The following is a 22,068-nucleotide window of genomic DNA, read 5'->3' as shown; positions in this document are numbered from 1 at the left end:
AATCAGCAGCTGATTGTGATTGATGAAGTTTGCTTGATGTTATAGGACTAACATAAAATCAACTCGGTCATGGAGGAGAGAGGAACAAGAGGTTTTAAGGTACACACATGAAAAGAACATTACATCATAGTTTATTTTTTTATACATCACTTCAAAGCTTTGAGGCAATTTAATGAACTTTTCTTTTGTGCGTTGGAGCTCCTGTAGCTTCCTCTGGATGGTTGGAGGGGACCGCCTCAAGCTGCTTTAAAAATCAGAGACTGCAGGCACTGTGACTTTAAAAAAAACAGTCTTTTATTTGAAATGATTTCCTGCTCGTCAGCGACAGACTGTGGCCTACAGGGGGCGCTGAAGTCTCTCGTTCTGCCAGTGTTTCACAGAGTAGCAGCAACGTAGCCGTACAGTAATTCACACAATAATTAATTAAAACCAACACAGGACATAAAACACACACAGTGCAACATTCACATCGTCTCCTATGTACTCCTCTTCTCACTCACACACAGACACACACACACACACACACACACACACACACACACACACACACACACACACACACACACACACACACACACACACACACACACACACACACACACACACACACACACACACACACACACACACACACACACACACACACACACACACACACACACACACACACACACACACACACACACACACACACACACACACACACACACACAGCTAGTGTTTTCGCGCCTTCTCTCGTTTCTTCTTCTCCTGGTACTCAACGATCTTCTTGTGAAATATTCCTGCAGGACAAAGAACACAAATAAATTCACAGTTTAGACGACAATCAGAAGGAAATCAAATCAGTCGCATCTCTGCAGAAAAGTCTGCACAAATATGATGCAGTAACAACAAATCAGGATGCTACCATTCATCATGTGCACAAGGATATGAATAACCAGGTTTCTGTTGGCTTTGCAAAGACAGATAAAAAAACTCATCTTTGTCTTGAACAGAAAGGAAGGGCGTTCTGACACAACAACAATCGGAGTTCTTTTATCTGGCGTTGTCGTCACCTTGCTGCGGTCCACGCTGCTGCTGCTCCACGTCCTGGATAAAAAGGTCAAACATCTGCGTCTGGAGGAACTTCTTGACAAAGTGTCGGGTGGTTTTGGACTCGATGGCCTTGTAGAAACTTCTCTTTTCAAACACCCCCGGCTCCCCTGCACGACCTTCTTTCACATATCGGGCGTAATGGCCGACTGTCCTCACGAAGAAATGCAGGAAGGCTTCCGACACCACCCGGTTCAGCTCCTCCACCGCTGGGAGAAAAGACAGAAAACACAGGTGATGATGAGACTACACCTCCAGCACCGCCTGAGGAACATTCAGAATAAAGTTGGAGAGCTTCAGATTTATAAAGTCTGGATTGTTGCTAAGTGATGTCACAGGCCGACACAGAAGTCATACGTCAAACAGGACACAGACTCGTCTGGTACAAAGACTGTTAGCTAAGCTGTGTAAAATCCCAGACTGGATTAAAGCAGCTTCTTGAGGGCGTTTCTGCAGGAGTGATGTCCGACGAGCACACAGCCCGGAGACGGCTCGTCTCTTCCACACGGGGAGCTCGAGGGGAGCTGGTATCCTCGAGGTCGGTGCACGTGTAGCGGGGCAGTGGACCTCGAGGCGGGTGACCCTGGGTGTGGTTCTGACCTGGCATGTGGTTCCCCACTCGCTCCCTCACTGATTTCTGACTCTATCTACGGTCCGGTCTCTAAACTCAGGGCCGCGGTGCTTTGCTCTTCCTGGTTTGTAGACCAGTGAGGAGTTGGTGCTACTCAGGAACCGTTCTTTTCTGGCCCGGAGTCAGGACTTTGGCTGTCAAAACAACAGACGAACGAGCCCTGGAAATGTCTCAGTGGACAAAGGGGGGGGGGGGGGGGGGTGTCTCTCTCAGGTCTTTATCTCTCAGGTACCGGTCTCAGCAGATCTCACCAAGAGTCTAATCCAGCTGGAGGTTCCTGCCTGTTAGAGGACGCTTGCCGAGTCCCAGTTTCTAAGTTCCTGAGATGTGCTTTGTCTGAGACCAATCAGATCCTCGTGTGTTGGATTCTGTTTGTACTCACTCGACGCTCTCTGTCTGGTGCTGAGAGCCTCCATGATTTCAGCCTGGAGCTTCGGAGGCAGGATGGAGCTTTCATCTCCGATCTGGAAAGGTTCAGATCAACACAAATGTACCGTGAATATAGAAGACATATCTGATAAAGAAAAGATCCTTTCAACACCTGTGGACACACTTACTGACACGATGAAGGTCTCCTTCTTGTCCTCGGACAGATCGACCACCAGCAGCTGTTTGAGACACACACAGGAAAACTGACTTCTGATCCAAACACACATTCTGACTTTGTTCTGATGAAGTTCACTTTGGTCCACGATGACTCACGTCCCCCTGGTCCGTGACCAGGTCCAGCAGGTGCTTCTGGACTCCCAGCAGGTAGGGGGTGGGAGCCATCACCACGTCGATGAGGATCTCGGGTACGATGGAGATGAGCGTGTGCTGCCAGGTGAACGGGTAGAGCAGCGCGGCCACGGCGTGAATGATCTGAGATAAGGTGCTGCAGAGACACCACAGAGACGATCAGCTCACTGTGTCAGACGGTTGGGGGGGGGGGGGGGGGGGGTGTTGTGTCATACCCGAGTTCATCAGCGATGAAGACGATTCGTCTCTCCAGGACGGCGGAGGCGAACACGAGCAGCACCTCCTCATCAGTCAGACAGCTGAACAGCTTCCCGAAGTCAACGTGTTCCAACCAGGAGTCCAACGGACGAGTCAGACTGATGATCTGAGAGAGAGAGAGACGCCACCAACATGTCAACCACATCATCAGTCCACTGACAACTTTAAACACGGCCCGAGTGTGTTCTTTGTGTGCTGTGCAGACATCTGTCTCTGGTCTTCATGTTCACAGTGATAAACCCCTTCTAGGTTTCTGCAGGAAGTCTGGGGGGGCTGAAGTCAAGGAGCAGAGAAACGTTTATTCCCTATGATCGCTGCACGGTGCACGCCACCACTATGACCTCCGTGCACATCATCAAACGGCTGCATTGTGTTTCCTGCCCTGCAGTGTGGACTTCACATGGCGTTGGTAAAAAGGTCAATATAGCGTCTGTGTTGTTCTTATGTCACGTCTTACTAAAGGAATGTGAAGACGGCTGTAGAAGCCGGTGAGCTGGGTCTCCGGCGGCCTGCAGGTAAAGGACATGTTCAGACAGAGCGCCACCCACACCTGCCTGCAGGATCTACCAGTGGAGGCGCAGAGGAACGGCGAGCTTTCAGCTGGGCTGACATGTCGAGCTGCCACTTGTCCCTTCTGGGCCTCCGTACATGTGACCATGTCTGCAGAGACTCCAATGAAGCTCCTCGATGTGATAACATGTTGTCTCTCTGTGTGTGTGTGTGTGTGTGTCTCTCTCTCTCTCTCTCTCCCTCCCTCCCTCTCTCTCCCTCTCTCTCTCTGTCTCCCTCTGTGTCTCTCTCCGTCTCTCTCTCTCTCTCCGTCTCTCTCTCTCTGTCTCTCTCTCCGTCTCTCTCTCTCTCTCCCTCTCTCTCTCGGTCTCTCTCTCTGTCTCTCTCCTCTCCGTCTCTCTCTCTGACATGTTTGTGAGTCATGAAACGTCCCCAGGTTGCCTCGTGGTTAGCTGACCGGCTGACGTCCTGAGATTTAACCTGCTCTCTTTCACATCATGCTTTCTAAATATATCAGACAGAGACACTTTTTAAAAAGGGGCGGAGCCGAAGTGAAAGACTGGCTTTGTGTTATTGTTTCACTTCTTTGATCAGATGTACTTTGCTTCTTTGAGTTCAGTGAATAACTGTGAGCGCAGTGATGTGACGGCGGTCAGAGAGGTGAAAATAAACGCCCGCTCTGACCTCAGTGCCCGACTCAGGAATGAAGCTCTTAATCTCCACAGTGTGTCCCGGAGCTGGGAATGGAGCCTCCCTCAGCTTCTGCATGAATGGGTAGATCATGGCCATGGAGATCTGCCGCCGCTTCTCCACCTCGTCGAATATCTGCGGACACACACAAACACACACACACACACACGGGTTAGAGCAGAGAATCTCTTTAGAAGATAAAAACGAGCGTCATAAACGTCAGTTTGATGACGCTGACAAAGATGGAGGACGACGAGGAATCATTCTGTTCCAACTTCATCTGAGACCATCTTTTATTGAACATTTTCCTCCGTGACCTTCAGTGAACACACACCTGACACAGGTGTGTCACACACTCACAGGAGAGACGCCCATCACACACTTTGAGTTTAGCTAATATTAGCATCAGGCTCTAGATAAAAGCAGACAAACAGGCTGAACCAGGTGAGGAGGAAGCGAGCAGGCGCTCTGAACAGATCAGCTGTTCACGGTTGAGATTGAGATTGAGATTTCAGGAACTCACTTTGGAGAAGAGTCCGAAACAAGCGAGCGAGCTGATGATGCAGTACGCCTCAGGAGGTCGAGCTCCTTTCCCTCCAGGCTGAAGAGAAAAGACGACAAAGTTCATAAACATCATAAAGTCCTCTTTAAGGACACGTTCAGTCCAAACACTGACCAGTAACCTCCGGCAGTATCCGTTTCTTCTGCTGCCGTCGATCTCGGTCAGGACGAAGGAGAAGGTCTCGCTGCAGACAGACAGACAGACATGCAGCTGAGCTCTGTGAAGCACACACACAGGTGGATGAAGAGGGGAGAGGCGTACCTGTGGTACTCTGTCAGAGGAGCCCAGTTGATGCCCTCGGGGAAACAAAAGAGAGTGATGGCCTTCAGCGTCTTCTCCTCCTCCTCCTTCTGATACCTCGCCATCCCGTCTTTCTGAAAGGAAAAGGAGGAGGGATTTACTGAGGCCTGACTCGGGTTAGACGGCGAAGCTTCAGCTCCTGTCGCAGCAGCGCTGACCTTTGGAAACTGGTAGGTGATCTGAGGTTCGTAGCTGCTGCCGTCTTTGGTCTTCTTGAGGCTGACCACCACCAGGTACTCGAAGAAGTACTGACCGCTGACGTATTTGTGCTGCCGGGAGGTTTTGTCCTCCACTGTGGTGCTCTGCGGCTCAGCAGGCTCCGCCTCTTTCCCCTCTGCAGAGAAACAAGAGACGGGTCAGCGATGTAACGTCACATGGAAAAGATTTACAGAACGAGCACCAAGCTGTGACAGTGAGTGTGTGAGGCGTGTCGTCATCTGACAGCGACCCAGAGGCACCGCTCACTCACATCCCTCCGTCTGTTGAACACGTCTTCATGACGTTTTGTTTCGACCTCACCGTGCAGCACTCGGCCTTGCTGTGACACCCAGAGCTCACCTGGAGGGAGCGACCCAGCAGCAACGCCGCTACGACAACAGACGTCTTCCTTCTGATTTATAGCGTATAAAAAGTGGAGGTGTCACCTGACCGTCCCTCGGGTTATTCATCAGCTCATGGTTGTCTACATGAACCTCTCCAGCTCTGTGCAGAGGTCCGGACTCTGCTCAGGTCTGTGTAGCAGCCAGGATTCCTCTGTCCTCAGCTTGGCTCAGTGTTCAACGTTTCCTGCAGTAATCCGTCCTCAGTGACATGAATAAACACTTTGAGCTGGCACTCGTTCACTTGAATAATCGTTAAAGTTTCAAGTGTGCAGAGATTCAACTTTCCACCTGAAGAACTGGTTCCTTTCAGGTGAGCTAAACTTTGAGTAACATGTTTTCCTCCGAGTCAAATATGTTAAACACAGATCTTCAGTGTGTGTGTGTGTGTGTGTGTGTGTGTGTGTGTGTGTGTGTGTGTGTGCTCCTGTGTTTTACAGATCACAGCTCTGCACAATGTATTTCCACTCAATAAAAAAGCGCCGGCTGATATTTTGGCGTCCTCGCTCCGTGCAGACGTTCAGTCCAGACGTCTGCGTTTCGTTCACGGCGGCTCCGACCGGGAGACGAGTGTTTGAAAGGATTCATGAAAAATCTAAACGACGGACAAACAAACAGCTGCGTTACCCGGTGAAACAGCAGCCGAGTCCAAACACGACGCGCTGATGAATAAATGTGACCGGAGGTTTTAAACAGAGATCGGTCACATGACCCTCGCTCATGCAACTCGCCCTTCACACGGCCAACAGAGAGAGAGAGGGTTCACACTTCTCTCCTTTCTGAACTTTAATGTGAAGAATCTAAATGTTTGTTTGGGTTCAGAGATGTTCTGATGCCGAGCGTCGTGTGTGAATGTGTCTCCTCCAGCCTCCTGCTGTTTCTCCTGCAGGAAGTCAGAGTGAGCTGACTTAGGCCCCGCCCACACGTAGCCGGGTATCTCTCCGGCCTCATCCACACGAACACGCAGATTTACGGCATCAAAAAACGAAGCTTTTAAAAACCTCAGAGCAAACTGAAGATATGTGAATTCTCCGTTGAGGCGTTTGCATGTGGACGCCACTAACAGTCACTGCCTGCGACAAAATGTGACCTTTGACCTGTGTTTACAGCATGAACGTGTTTAACCCTTTAAAGCCTATAATAATCACGCCTGCTCTATTCTCTCTTTATACATCAATAAATCAGGAAATGTGTTGATGTGAAACCTTTTTTCATCACAGGTTCAACTTTCACAATAACTAAAGAGTCATATTTCTATGTTATAGATGCTTTAGAACACTTCTGTGGTTACGTGTGGATGAAGTTTTTTCTAGACGGACGGGGCGGGATGTTTGTTTCTACAGGAACCCGGCTCGGTGCGGAGAAGGCCTGAGAGACGGCAGCAGGATGTAATCAGGAGAGTTCACCTGGTGGGAGGAGGCGCTGACCTTCATCCCCTGTGATCGCTGCAGCAGCTGTTTGTACACCTCGTCATCAGGTGATGTCAGTGGTTATATAACCTCTAATAACACGTCCAGCATGTGAGCGCTCATTATCGTCCCCGCCTCACTTTCGGGCTGAACAGGAAGTGTGAGATGAGAAGAGGAAGTACTGTGGCTCGCTCGTGTTTGATGTGGTGTCGTGCAGTAACACTCACTGTCTCTCTTCCCTCGCCGGAACGACGACCACATGGCGCTGAACCTCTTGAGCGCCCCCTGTCGTTCACCTTCATCTTCATCAGAGGGGAGCGCTGCAGGAGGAAGACAAGCACACGCTCAGATATTCAGGACCGTGTGGTCATCGTGGTGTAAGTGTTTTCATCAAACATCAGGAGAAGAGGGAACACGTGGAGCAGAGGGGGAAGACCCTTCGCTTGGATGATAAATATAAACACGGCCCGCTGGACTTACTGGGTTTTTCAGGGACTTCAGAGATGAGGTGACCTTTGGGCTGCTCGCCTGAAAACACACACAAAGACTTTAGTGAATAAACTTTCCTGATTATCTCTTCAAAAGGTTTTACATGCTGTGTTTTAAAGAGCTGTAAACACACAGTATGGAAATCCAGCCTCGAGGGGGCTCTTATCTGATGACGAGGCTGGAGGGAGACAGATGCTCTCTGCGTTGGCCCCGCCCCCCCCTTAAATCAAATGAAACATCATTGTCTCTCGCGGGGACACAAACACATCTTGAACCAGTCCAGCCATCAGCAGAAGCAGAACATTTCTTAATCCTCGTTATCTGCCGACTGTCTGCTTAAATCAAACTCTCACACAAGAATGTCTCACTTGTGCTGCGTTCAGGTGACGTGGGAAAAAGCTGCTTCCTTCCAACCTCCACTTACACAAACCCGAAAAAAAAATCCCCTCCACACTTCAGCTCTGATGAGTCCTCACTGAGTCTGCCTCCAGAAGCAGAGTGTGCTGATGGAGGGTGAATCCAAAGAAAAAGTGAAAGAAAGAAACTCCAACAATACAGAGAAAATCTAACTGAACCTGACGTCACCTGAAGTTCAACTTTAACTGTGATGGTTCAAATGAGCAGTCGCCTGTCTGTCCCTGAGACTTTACACAGAGCTCCATACCCACTTAGCAGTTAGCTTAGCATTCAACAGCAGACGAGTTCACTCTGCAAAGCTGGCTCTGCTCGAAGGAAAGGAAACCCACCTGCCAACCAAAACTGCAAAACAACCATTGTGGGATTTTTTTGAAATGTGCTGACCCATTTCTCAGCAGGGAAGTTTCAACCGCTTATCTCAAAGACGACAGGAAGTGACTGTTTTCTGTCTTCTTCTGAAACCGAGCAAGTGACACAGAGAGAGCCTCCGAGTCTGAAATCTTTAATCCCCCTCCTCAGTGTCTGAGAGGAACAAGCAGAGGGTGGGGATTACTCGCCACGTGGGCCGCTAGGACCAAAGTATTGACCTGACGCTTCACGAAACGTCTACCCGGTCGGCAGCGGTTCTGCTCCGCCCGTGTATCGATGCAGAACCGTCCGCATCACGATGCATCGTAGAAACGATTCAAGCCAACGCTCTGGGGCTTGAATCAGGATCTCAGAGGACCTGAACCAGGTTTTGTGTGAGTCTGACCCCCCGCGGTGCGTCTCAGGAGCGCCACAACACTTCACCGCTGCAGGCCCGCGTCGAGCTGGACAGAACAGAACAACTCACACAGGAAGTAGAGCGTCCGGAGGCCTCAAACATTTCAACAAGCATAAAGTCGATCTGTTCCCCCGACTGAGTCGAGACCAACCTGGGAACGCCGACCTGCAGTTCCTGCCGGTGGACGCACAATGATTGGCTGTCTGATGAAAGCTTACAGTATTCTTCCTCACAGACGTGGAGGACTAAATAAAGGACGGGATGAATGAGTTTAGCTGAGTGTGTCCAACGACCTGGAGCGGACAAAGACGGCGTCCCAGGGGACATTGTTCAGGCTTCATGTTGGCTCTGCTGCCTGCTTCCCAACAACAACCTTCAAAAAAGAAGCTCACAATGCACGCGCTCTGTTGCCACGGTGAGGTGTTTGCACAGTCAGGAGCAACACCGACATGTCTCCGCCCAACGCCTTGCACTTTCACAACTTTGGCTGCAATCGAAAACACACACACACACACACACACACACACACACACACACACACACACACACACACACACACACACACACACACACACACACACACACACACACACACACACACACACACACACACACACACACACACACACACACACACACACACACACACACACACACACACACACACACACACACACACACACAGAAACCCGAGCAGAAGCTTCCTCCTGTGTGAGCTCCGTGTGTTTCACAGCGTTGGGTTAGCGTGCACGTTACCGCCTCGCCGTGCTTGAGCGATGATGAGGGTGTAAATAACAGTCCTGTTTAACAGCCTGCTGCAGCCCGAGGCTGCACAACATGTCTGAACAACGAGCCGTCAGCGCTCGAAGGAAGACGAGGTGCAGTCACAAAAGCCTGACGTAAAACAGCATCAACATTTAGAAAAGCTGCAGCAGAGAGACTCGGCGTGCGTGGAGTCCGATCACAGAGCGAGGGAAGGTTTAAGCACCTAAATGTTCATTAATCAGCAGCCACATTGTTGGATAACTCGCGCCTGTGGAGTTCAAACACAAGAGGTCGTCTGTTTGTTTCTCCTCTGACACAACCTGCGTTTCAGCTGATTGAAACTAAAGATATTTGTGGGCTGTCATTTTGGCTCCACAGGCTTCAAAGTACCCGAGACTTCAGGATTTAATCCCATAAATATGTGAGGCTTGAAGGACTAAGAGCTGAGGACAGGTTCATGGGCGAGTGCAGTGATACAGACGATGATCGGTTTCAGGTTCGAGAACACGACGTCCATCTGAACTTCATGCTGCCTCTCAGGTCGTTTCAGAAACACTCCTCACGACGCTACGACACAAACACTGCACATACAGAGAGACATTCACGTCCAGACGCTGAAAACACTGATCATGTCATGAACAAACTGAAGACAGGTACACACGTCCTCGTATGGTGACTGAACTCATGTGTGGAAGAGGACATGGGGGAACACAGCATGATTTATAAGACAACATGTGCAGAACTTCACCATGACATGTGTGAATGTAAAATGTCCCACGTGTTGTTTTAAACACTGACCTCTTCACCATGTTAGGAACTACAGAGGACGTGGAAGCTGACTCTTGTATATTTCATTCATTCAAAAAAAGGCCTTTTGTATTTACATGGACTTGACTTGGTTGTTATCTACTGGACATGAACCACAGAAGAAGAGCTGCTTTTATTATTTTAACCTGCAAACAGACGATAGGCTGAGACATCAGGAGGACAACATGCAGCAAACTACTGAACACTGAATCAACAGGAGACAAAGACCCTGAGGATATACTGATGGATTGATTGATTGATTGATCAGATCAATCAATAATGTATCTATATATACAGGTGAATGTTAACATATGAGCAGAGCGCAGACTGAATCAACTTATTAATCATCAGTGTTTTAATATCGGCCAATCCTTATTCAGCATTCCGTGAATTTGACGTCACGCCTCGGCTGTCTGATGTACCGACTTGGCAACGTCACCAAACAAATCTCAGGAGTCCATAAATCAATTCGGCGTGTTGATCGATCACCTTGATGTATTTCATGTCACCTGTAGTGGGTTATATTCACCTGTCTGAGTAAAGGACTCGCTGCACTGTCAAAGTTAAGTTGCCGTTTTTCTGAACGTGAACAGGTTGAAAACTTGACACCCGGATATACAGGCGGACAAACCTGCGCGAGGCCACTGTGCACGTTCAGACAGGTGAGCGACAGTCGATAAAAACAGACTCGGAAGGGGGGGGGTTGTTTGGGGTCTTGTTTGTTCTTTTACGGTCTTTAACTCTCACGATAGTTTATTTTTTTGATGCTAAAAGTGAGGTGGATCCCAGTTTGGTTTCTGGGCTGTGTCAGCGGTCCAGTACTCACTCCATCGGTTCTTCAAGTCCGCCAGTCGGGCTCCCTTCCTCCGCCTCGTCACCGCCTCGCTCATCGCTGCTTTAATCCTTTATCTCGCTCTTAAAAGTCATCCAAACTTCGTCGTCTCCATTCCCGTAAAATCTCATCTCATCCCGGCTCGCGCTCACTGGAACCAGCACGCACCACCTGTCCTCGTGCTCCACAGGCTCGAGCTCCTGTCCTGGCGCTTGTTGGCACGAGCCCAAAGAGCTCCTCTGCTGTGCTGCGTTCAAGTCATGCGCAAAAAACACTGAACCGCCGGTGTTTCCTTTTTCCTCCTCTCAGTGAACACATCAAAAAAAAACACCCGAACAAAAGTCACGTCAGGTTTATTCCACCTCCTGCTGCGTTATTTACACGGAAGAGGGTGACGAGGAAGACATGAGAAATAATGAATGTTTGGAGGAAGAAGGGAATCTCTAAGAGTCTCATTCGATTTCGATTCTTCGGGTCATGTTTCGGTTTAGAGTCTATTTTCGATTTATAGGTCAAAGTGTGTTTACTTCAGGATCTGTGAGACTGGCTGAACTGACTGACTTACAGATCCATATAGTGCTTAGCAGGGACTAACTGATTAACCCGAACAACAACAACAACAACAACACAAATCCATTTTTGGAAGTAATGAGTCTGTTTAGAAAATCAGAAGAGAAGAATCTCGATTTTTCCTTTTTTTTTTCATTTTACACTTCAAGAAAAAAAAATAAAAAAGTCCAGAATTAAATAAAAATGTTGAGAAAAAATCAACTGATGAGTATTAAACAGTTGATGATTATTGCCGATAAACTTTAACACAAGAGTTTATTTCCTCTGATGTGAGCCGGACTGGTGGTTCCTCTATGAATATTTGCTGCCTCTCGCATTGTCACTGTGTTGATTATGTTACTTTTGTACTTTGTCTTTTTACTGTCATGTCATTGTTCTGACACAACAAACCGCCCTGAACAAACAAAGTTCAGTTGACACAAACATGATCCCATGTCTTCAGGTTGATCGATAGATAGATAGATAGATAGATAGATAGATAGATAGATAGATAGATAGATACTTTATTGATGCCGAGGGAAATTCAAGGTTGATATGTTAAAGGATGAGAGCCCTCCTTTCCTCTCTGCCAGGTCTACGAGGCAGACAGCAGGCGGTGACTCACAGCTCTGCACAGTCAGACCAGAGGAACCTGTTTGCTGTCAGAGAGCTGACTCACTCACTTTAATGACTTCTTTTTTCCCCACTTTGATAACAACGTTCTGACAGGTGGCAATTTCTGGAAAATGTTGTTTTTACGAGCACTTTCTGCTCTCAAACGGAGAGAAACTGTTTCTCCTTCCGAAGCGGCCACGAGCAGATAAACTGACTCCACTGATGGAGCCTATCGACGTGTGTTCACACAGAGAAACCACCTCACACCCATCACAACCGAAAGGACTCTTCAGGGCGCCGGCAGGGGCGGAGTCAGACACACAACACTTTCAGGCTTCTATCCAATGAAAGAACAGCCTGAAGGACGAGTCGTCTTGTTTGATCCGTTTCATTGGAACCTTAGAGGGTCGTATTTGTCTCTGAAGGAAAAACACCTTGGGGTGCTTGACAGGAAGTGTAACCTGGGGACAACTTTTACCCTCCCTCCACCTGAGACTTAAACATTCACGCTGGAGAACTCTGAAAGACAGTTGGATACCGTAGCTTACAACACAATCATGGCAAGGCAAGACAATAAAGATACGTTTCCAGTGATGTCCCATTGCTAGAAGAGAGACGGAGAAGCCATATCTGCGACGCCATGTTGGCGTTCAACAGAGCCGAGCACATTATGAGTTCTCCAGAATTTGTGCCGCTGTGGAAACACTTTGAAGTTAATGATTAAACACAAAACACACAAGAGGAACGTGCAGCCATCGAGCTGCGGCTGCAAACATCTTTGACATGTTAAAGTTTGTCTTTACCCAGAACACACACCCTTTTCCCTCTGTTCACACACACACACACACACACACACACACACACACCCTCAGGGAAGCGTCACAGGGGGCTCTACAGCTTCAGAGCGGTCTCACTCATGAACACACAGAAGCACCACTGACTCTCTGACCCAGCAGTATGTCGTTGTACTTGTACAGTGACAATAAAGATATCTTATCTTAAATCCACTCCACACCTGTAAACATGTGTTTGGTCGTTACCTGACTTTCCGAGCAGCTGATAAACGAGGGCGTAACAGCTGATCAGAGTCAGGTATGGTCTCACACCTACCTGTCCTCTTCAGCTTGTCCCGCACCGTGAACACCTGTGAGGCTCCATCTTCATCGGGGACTATACGATAAAAAACAAAAACAGGTTTGTCATGATGTCAGGAGAAGATTATTTTCATCATCATCGTGGATTTCAGGCGTTAAGAGGAGATGACTGAGCAGGTTATTTATGGAACAAAGATTTGACCTTTTCTTGATCGCTCTCGGACGGATGAGAAGGACTTCAGGCCTCTTCTCCGTGTGAATCCTCCTCCCTCCTCAGAGCTGTTGTTTCTCTCTGCAGACAACACACACAAACCTCTTTATTCTTCTCACAACACATTCAATAAATCTGCAAAGAAAGCTTTCTGTAAACCTGGGATTGAAGAGGCTGAAGGACACAATAAAGATCTTACAGTCTTTAAATTTTTCTTTGAAGCTTTGCCTGTTAAAGGAGCAATGTGTAACTCTGACACCTAGTGTTTAAAATGGGCACTGCAGATTCAAAACAGCCCTCTGTGAGCCCTCCTCTCTAGAGTTTTCATTTAGTTGCGACATGCTCAGGTTTCCCTGTGCTCCTTCCTGCTTGTTATTTTAAACATCAGAATTTCTCCTCAAATGTTCCTCTTTGGAAAAACCCCTTTTGGGTTCTGTTTGGTCAAACATTAGCGTAAAGAAGTTACTGAGTAATGACTGAAACAGAAGAAGGAAGCGCGGTTGTTTTTGTCTTACTTTTGATTCGGAGAGACGAGAAGCTGAAGCTCCTCCTGGTGGCCGGAGAGAGCTGCTGCTCCAAACTCTGAGAGGAGACGGAGAAGAAAGATTCAACATGTTCGAAGGCAGAGATGGATTCACTCAGTTCATCGTGAACATCGGTTTTACTTCTCACAATGCATTGTGGGATACATTGAGTGCACTATAGAGTATGATCTGCTTTGTTACCAGCTCCTCTGTACGGTCGTCTTTACAGATAAAACGTAACAGTGCCTTTATGATCCCTCGAGCTGGTTTAGCAGTTGATGGAAACTTTGACTTGACACATCGTTTAGTGTCGGCTGGGACGCCACACAGACGCCCGGCGTCGCTGGATGGCATCTTGTCATATGAAGATGGATCGTGTTGCTGCAGTATTCTACCTTGTTTTTGCAAATCTTGCATATTGCATGTCCAACTCCAGACTCCCTGCATGGTGTTTGCAAAACATCTAAATTCAAAATAAAGGGAGTTCAGTCAGACAACTCATTTTTGTATCGTTCAAAATATCTAATAAGGCAGAGCGCAGTTTGTCTTTGGAGTCCAGGCTCCGACCTCATCGCTCCGACCTCATCGCTCCGACCTCATCGCTCCGGCCTCATCGCTCCGACCTCATCGCTCCGGCCTCATCGCTCCGACCTCATCGCTCCGACCTCATCGCTCCGGCCTCATCGCTCCGGCCTCATCGCTCCGGCCTCATCGCTCCGGCCTCATCGTTCCGGCCTCATCGCTCTGACCTCATCGCTCCGACCTCATCGTTCCGGCCTCATCGCTCTGACCTCATCGCTCCGACCTCATCGTTCCGGCCTCATCGCTCCGGCCTCATCGTTCCGGCCTCATCGCTCCGACCTCATCGCTCCGGCCTCATCGCTCCGACCTCATCGCTCCGGCCTCATCGCTCTGACCTCATCGCTCCGACCTCATCGCTCCGGCCTCATCGCTCCGACCTCATCGCTCCGGCCTCATTGCTCCGAGCTCATCGCTCCGACCTCATCGCTCCGACCTCATCGCTCCGGCCTCATCACTCCGACCTCATCGCTCCGGCCTCATCGCTCCGACCTCATCACTCCTGGACTGGGCTGCTGTAGCAGGTCAGAGCCAGCGATAAGGGAGCAGAGATGGAGGTGTTGTTGGGTGATTGAGGAGGTAATGATGCATGTCAGGTGTGAACTCAGTGCAGCTCAGATTTGAAAAGTAGTCCCACCTCCCGCAGGGCAAACAGCCAATCAGAGTTAAGCATTTTGGGGTTGCACATGGGGTGACCAGTAAGAATTCAAGGGGTGGGCTCATGACATCCCTCTGGACACGCCTCTACTCTTTAGACCAACATACAACAAAAAAAACACTTTGAAACATTTTCATCATGTGACAGACTCTTAAAACGAGTAATCCTGTTTCTCTGACGAGGAAACGAAGTTTCAGACTTTCTCTGACATTAAAGTCATTTAAATGAATCCATAAAACCAAACAGGACGGTGTACTCGATGCACAGTTCAAGATTATAATGACTTGTTGTTGTGAGAGAGAAAGTCAGCAGCTCCTTCATGTTCTTGAGTCAAACTCTACCAGCAGCTTGCAGACTCCATGATGCAGCTTTTACAGTCAGCTGTGTGAACACTCAGCTGGGAGCTCCTTCTGCATGTTCTCCAGATGAGTGTTATCGGCTCTGCATGGGAAGACACGACGATGGCTATTTATAGACGTCCCAATGAGAGGACATGAGGACTCCCTTTGGGAAAACTCCCCGGCTATATAAACCACCAGAGTAACAGAGGAATGCATCAGAGCCGGGTCAGTGGACAATAACACAGAGTCATTATGTGTGTGCGTTAAAGACGGACATTTTAGATGTTTGTCATAAGATGACTTTAATATTTAAGTTCCTAAAATAGTTCAAATGTTTCGTCTCTTCTGGGAAACCCCGTCTGTCCTCGTCCGCCTCGCTGCAGGAAGCAAAGAGTTTTAAGTTTCTTGTTTGTTTTGAACCAAATTAAATGTGAACATGAGCTGCGGAAGGACGAATATACTTAATGACATCATGAATATGCAAAACAGGAGGAGCTACGGAGAGACTGAAGGGACAAAATAAATACAGAGACACTGAGGACCACGATCTACAGAGAGACTGAAGGGACAAAATAAATACAGAGACACTGAGGACCACGATCTACAGAGAGACTGAAGGGACAAAATAAATACAGAGACACACTGAGGACCACTATCTACAGAGAGACTGAAGGGACAAAATAAATACAGAGACACTGAGGACCACGATCTACAGAGAGACTGAAGGGACAAAATAAATACAGAGACACACTGAGGACCACTATCTACAGAGAGACTGAAGTGTCTCAGTGGTGGAGTCGGTCGTCTCTTAAGTGCATTACCGCCACCTACTGTTTTAAAGTGTGAGGTTACTTCACCTTGAACTGTAAGTGCAGCATTAACACGTTTGGGTCCCGACCATAGACTGTCCCGACCCCCCCAATCTGAGAACCGTGGTTTTAGAGTCTTCTAGTGTTTGGTGATCAAGATAAGACTGTGAACATATGAAACTGTTGAAGTCAAAGAGTCGTGTTGAGCAGGACACGCCTGAACTTTGAACCTTCCAGGAACAAGAAAGCAAACACGTCTGCAGAGATGATGGACCCTGCTGACACAGAGCAAACACAAACGGTGGCCTGCAGCTGTGTCTGAGCTCGCTCGTCCTCTGATCACTCAGACGGCTGCAGGCTGCAGACACGGTGACCACGCCTGTAGGTACACAACACACGGCGATGTTTGTGCCTTTCTTTATGACACTTTAAAGCAGGCAGGGCCGTCGTGTTCAGTATCAGCCCTGCAGCATTATCTCCTCTTAAAGGGAGAAAATACTTTCTTTAATTCTCCATTAAGTGATTGATCTCCTGTCACTGCACAGAGACCATGAACTGTGTGTTTGAGCACTTTAGCAGACGAGTGGTTTCAGACCACATGAACCACAGTCTCGCCTGTTTGATTCAAAGCAGACAGCTTTACTACCTGTCATGGCTAAACCAAACTCTGCTTCCTGTCGACCTCTTCGCCTCTGAACTCTACAGTAAAGGTGAAGAACGAGGGGCGCCCACGGCCTTGCGGCGGGTTTACGTGCACCCCGTGTGCAGAGACGGTTGTCTTTGAGCTGCATCCACCTGACTCTGAGTCCGACCTGTGGCACCTTTCTCACACAGGACAGAAGAAGTGAGACAGGAAGTGAGAGAGTGGGGGACGACATGCAGCGAAGGTCGGATCTGAAACCCCGGTCCGTGTGATGAAGACTTCATCACTCTCTGTGAGAGAGATCATCGCTGGGCTAACTCGAACCTCTCAGCCCTTCCTACATGTAAGGTTGCCTCTCTTTGCCTTCATGTGTCTGTTATTATTTCCCCCCCTGAGATGTCGCAGCACTCAGTTTATAAAAGGTACATAATGACGGTGTGACACAAAGGCTGTTGCACCTTCTTGTTTACACTTCTTCGTTGAGTCTACGCTGTGGCGTGCGCCTCAGGTCGGCGTCACCAGCACAACCTGAGTCATGTCCACTCCTGACGCTCCGTCTCTGGATTATAACTTCATGTTATCTAGATCTTTAGATCATGTGTAGTTTGGTTCACACAGCAACAGCTTAACGGAGCACACACACACACACACACACACACACACACACACACACACACACACATAAACTGGAAGAGTAAAAGAGAAGTTGGCTCCCCACCTGGCGTGACAGCTGCTTGAAAGGAAACGAGAGAGTTAATGTTGCCGTGGAAACATGAAAGCTTTATAACACACACTGTGTTTGTTTTTGTGATAACAGCAAAGAACGATGAACCACACTTTGTTTGTCATAACTGCAATAAAACATGAAGACGGCCGATATGGTCACAATCATCTTCACATGCATCCTCTCTATTTTACTCCCTGTTGCCATGGTGATGCAAACATTTTGGTTGTTTTCTCGAGAGCTCGTCTTTATTCAGTCTTGTGTCTCATGGTAACAGCGCTGGTTTTGACTTGGTAACGACTGACTTCCTTTTGGATCCTGACACGATGATTTTAGGGATTTAGAATTGTGGGCGTGGCCTGATTCGAGGCGTTTCGCTGCTGATTAGCAGCTGAAGTTTGTGGTGTCAGCACGATTATTTTACTGCTCCTTATACAAAAAATGAGAGCCTCCGTAAATATCCAACATGTTTGATATGAATGGTTCGGCTGCTGCAGAGGGAACACCACCAACAGCCAATGAGAGCGAGTAGACCAGGGGGCGTCACCAACCACACGTTGTGTACTTTTACAGCTCCCAAGCATAAACAAACAGCGGTGAACTTAAACACAGCTGAGCTGCGAGGAATATTGGCGAAGAGCAGTTTGTGTAACTATGGCAACAACAAAGTGTCTTCATAACGTCTCCAGAGGTGACGACGCCCATCGTCCTCCATGTTGGTTTTTCTTCTGAAGCCGTGGTTGATCACGCGGGATTCTGTGAGATCTCGTTTCTGTGAAATCGACCTTTTGATGGATGGAGGTCAGATGAAGTAAACGCTGTCAGCTCCCCTGAAGTGTTCAAGAGGAGCACGCCGCTGACAGGCGGTCAGTTCAAAGATCCGCAGAAAGACAAGTCTATGTTACAATATGCAATCTTTACCGTGCATTCGTTGTCTTTCAGCTTGTTATTGTCTCAAACCACGCAGGCCTCAGTGCTCACAGAACTCTGTGGTCACATTATTTTTTTTTTTTTCAGTGAATAGCAGAGTCAGAAAATGTGAGCACCTCCCACTGAAGCTGAGCTGTCGTTCATAACACAGGAAGTCAAAGTGAAGATCAAAGTTCTCTCTCTGTTCCTCCTCAGTCACATGATTTCACATAAAAACTATGACATGTTTTTTTTGTTTGTTTTAAACTTTCATCCTGCACGTTTCTCTGTGTTCAGGTTTGCTCCATCTTCATTTTCCAGTTTCATGTTAAAGAAACGTGAAGTGAATGATTCACAGGTGAAGTGAGCGGCAGGTAAATAATGACAGAAACACACTCACCGCAGGCTGCTGGGATGTCCGCTCCATTTGTCCTTCAGATCCCAGACAGGTTTAAAAATCAGAGATCATGTATGTCCTAATCATCCCTCGGAGGATAAACACCCGGCCGTCCCGCAGCGTGCAGCTCGTGGACTCACTCTCACTGTTTATTGAAACAGTAAGAACACATGTATGAGGAAGTGCACTTGTTGCAAGTGTGCGGTTGGCGGACTTCAGTCTCAGGCTGGGATTTCCTCTTTCAATGTCGAATCAAAGTGCAGTGACGACACAAGGGTGTGTATAAGGCTGAAGTGTGTGTATATCTGTGTGTGTGTGTGTGTGTGTGTGTGTGTGTGTGTGTGTGTGTGTGTGTGCATTGTCCAGTGAAACGGTTTATCAGCTTGTGAAACCTGTTAGTCCACGATGAATGTTTTTAATTCATCAGATGAACCAGAGCGAGGTGTTACGCTCAGTCTATTTTGTATAAAACAAAGGTCAGAAAGGTACGAACACAGGGGCCTGATGGCTTAGTGGTTACGTCCCACGCCTCGTGTACAGAGGCTGGGTTTGAATCTGCCCTCTGCTGCGTGTCGTGCCCCGCGCGCTCCTCCCTACATGACCTCTCTCATGTTGGCAGCGAGTTTATTGACAAACCATTTAGAAGTTGTTGAGCAAGATTTGACTTTCAGATTTATCTGTTGGCAGAAAACAGGAAACTCTGCAGATCAACACCTGTTTTGCAACTACGGGCAGTTTGTGTGTGTGTGCGTGTGTGTGTGTGTGTGTGTGTGTGTGTGTGTGTGTGTGTGTGTGTGTGTGTGTGTGTGGAAACAGTAAAAACTAAACCCAGGCACATGAAGTGAAAAACACACTCAGGGAGTTCAGGAACACGAGAAAGGAACCATAAAACATTAAAGCAGGAACTGAAATCTGAATCATGTTTTAAAGAAAAAGTCAAAGTGAAGAGAAGTGACGATCTGTGCAGTGAGAGCCGAGCTGCAGCCTGTTGTTCCTCCTCTGCAGGTCCAGCTGCGTCGCTGGAGGGCATCAGAGACCTGCAGCCTGAGAGGCAGACGTGTCGCTCAATATCAGACATGAAGGAAAGAGACTCTGACTCCAGTGCTGCTGTTGGAAGTGGACAAGAAGGGAGACGCTGACTTTAGAGGAGGGATGTTTGAGGCCTCGAGGGAAACGTCTGAGAGGTTGAATAACGTTTGAGAGCAAAGGTCAAGAAAGAGATAGAAACAGCATCAGAGGAGCACGTACTTTAGGAAGGTGTTTCCAGCAGCCTGGGTTCAGGTTGACATTTCTCTGACAGAACCTCTTTTTAAATGCCTCCTTGTTTTCTTGTTTAATATTTTGTGTTATTACAGACAGACAGGATATTGTGGCAGGGGGGAGACCGCCTGCAGCAAAGGCGAGAACTTTGATGCAACGTGTAAAGGTCACATGTTCTGTAAACTCCTCTCCTCCATGTTCCTCTAACGTGTCTGTCTATAAACCCCCCAATGATGAGAAGAGTCCATCCTCTCCGTCTTCTGCCTGCTCCACTTTTCAGAAAATGTGTGCTCAAACAGGCCGTTTGGAGATTTTCCCTTCATGACATCACAAAGGGCAGTAGCCCCTCCCCCAGGTGGGGGAGGGGTTCTGGAGCCAGAAAGCAGCGAGTACACCCGAGCCCTTCCAGAGAGGGGGCGTGGTCAGACACAGCTCATTTACATATTTAAAGCTACAGACACAGAAACAGCCTGTTCTGAGCAGGGCTGAAATAGAGGGGTTTATAGACATGATCAAATACAGGATCAGAGTGGATTTACAACAACACACTTCACACACATGATGAAGAGGAGCTCTGACACTGATTTCACCTGAAGAAGAGGAGGAGGTCATGTGACCTTTAGCTTCCTACTTTTTTAAATCAGTGGATCAGAATAGAGCAAACAGACTTCTCTCTCATATCTTGAACTCTGTGTTTTAGACTTTAGTCATATCTGAATGTGAGCAGCCAGATCGCCGTTTCCCTCTTACTGTAACTTCTGATATCGAAGTGGAGTAGGTCACATCAGCTGAATAATCTTTAAGTGTTACGTAAAGGCAGCCAGCTATCAACCTTTCTGATTGATACTGTTTATTTATCTGGCCCAAGGAAACAGAGACAATTATAAGTTCAACACGATTATAAGTTCACTGTGATAATATTTAAATCTGCATGAGGAAACTCTGTGATGTCATGAGATGAAAGCTTTCTAACATGTCCCAGCTCGAACGCTTACATCTTCCTCCTCCGAGCCGAGTCAGCTTTCCATGTTTACAGTAAAACACCTGACGTTATACCACCTTAAATCAATACAATTAACATTTCACCTGGATTACGCTGAATGGAAGATTATTTATTTATTTATCTCTACTGTAATAAGCTAATGTCTTGTTTCCAATGAAAGCGTGATCACATCTCATGAACTATTTATTGAATATATCAAACTGAAATCAAATCATCGCACGATATGAAAACGACACATTTGAGTTTGAAAGTTAGAAAATGAACTTCTCTGAAACAGTCGAAACGTTCTGCAGCGTTTACATGAAAACGTGTCCAAACGACGGACGCTGCTCGTCACGTGACTCTGCTCTGAGAATATTAGATTAAAATATAATGTGAATAGATTAGTCGTTTCCTGTTTCCTTTTATTTTCTAATATATCTTGTATGTTTTTTACTAAATTTATTTTGTTGTTTTCACGTTTTGTTTTTTTTAAAACTTCTTATTAGACTGAAGTGAAGCTTTAACAGGTCTGCTTTCTGTAAATAAACCCGAGACCGCTCCCCGTCCCCCAGTGTCACCAACAAAGCCTTCAGAGGGTCTTCAACTCACTCGCAAAAACAGAGACCCCCCCCCCCTCCCCCCCCCTTCAAGAAATCACTAAAAACTCTTCAACATCAGCTACGACCACGAACACACTCCTGTCTTATCTTCCTCCTCTGTCGTCATCTCTGTTCAAACACTCTGATGTGTTATTAATAAAGTTAAAGACGCGTAAAATAAACTCAATTATGCTGATTTATTCACAAAACACTGCATAGAGAGACGGGGTTTGAAGTGAGGGTGTGTGATGTTGTGCAGGAAGCTGAAGTAACCGAACATGGCACATGCAGAAACTCTCCCTGAGC

General features: G+C 47.6%; 1 protein-coding gene across 1 annotated transcript; it reads right to left on the bottom strand.

Annotated features, from left to right (window-relative positions):
• Positions 1 to 272: 272 nt before the first annotated feature.
• dennd2da (DENN/MADD domain containing 2Da) lies at positions 273 to 19,037 on the bottom strand. The gene is made up of 17 exons (XM_079358847.1): positions 18,922 to 19,037; positions 13,850 to 13,916; positions 13,326 to 13,415; positions 13,140 to 13,199; positions 7,270 to 7,317; positions 7,017 to 7,109; positions 4,940 to 5,115; positions 4,743 to 4,855; positions 4,596 to 4,665; positions 4,443 to 4,520; positions 3,914 to 4,054; positions 2,677 to 2,825; positions 2,426 to 2,597; positions 2,281 to 2,331; positions 2,106 to 2,187; positions 1,056 to 1,301; positions 273 to 782 (listed from the first exon to the last, which is right to left on the bottom strand). The coding sequence occupies exons 1-17, from the start codon at positions 18,946 to 18,948 to the stop codon at positions 715 to 717; spliced, it is 1,731 nt and encodes a 576-aa protein (XP_079214973.1). The 5' UTR covers positions 18,949 to 19,037; the 3' UTR covers positions 273 to 714.
• Between the last annotated feature and the right edge of the window lie 3,031 nt (positions 19,038 to 22,068).

This window comes from Symphodus melops, assembly GCF_947650265.1.
Source record: "Symphodus melops genome assembly, chromosome: 13".
Classification (NCBI taxonomy): domain Eukaryota; kingdom Metazoa; phylum Chordata; class Actinopteri; order Labriformes; family Labridae; genus Symphodus; species Symphodus melops.
Note: the sequence above shows the minus strand (reverse complement) of the source record. Positions and strands in the feature narration are given on the sequence as shown.

Coding starts and splice junctions, on each gene's coding strand:
- dennd2da (XM_079358847.1), bottom strand. CDS start 18,948: ATGGAGCGGACATCCCAGCAGCCTGCG. Junction 5,116..7,016: donor CCGGCGAGGGAAGAGAGACA/GTGAGTGTTACT, acceptor GTTTCTCTGCAG/AGGGGAAAGAGGCGGAGCCT. Junction 4,055..4,442: donor GTTTCGGACTCTTCTCCAAA/GTGAGTTCCTGA, acceptor GTGTGTCCGCAG/ATATTCGACGAGGTGGAGAA.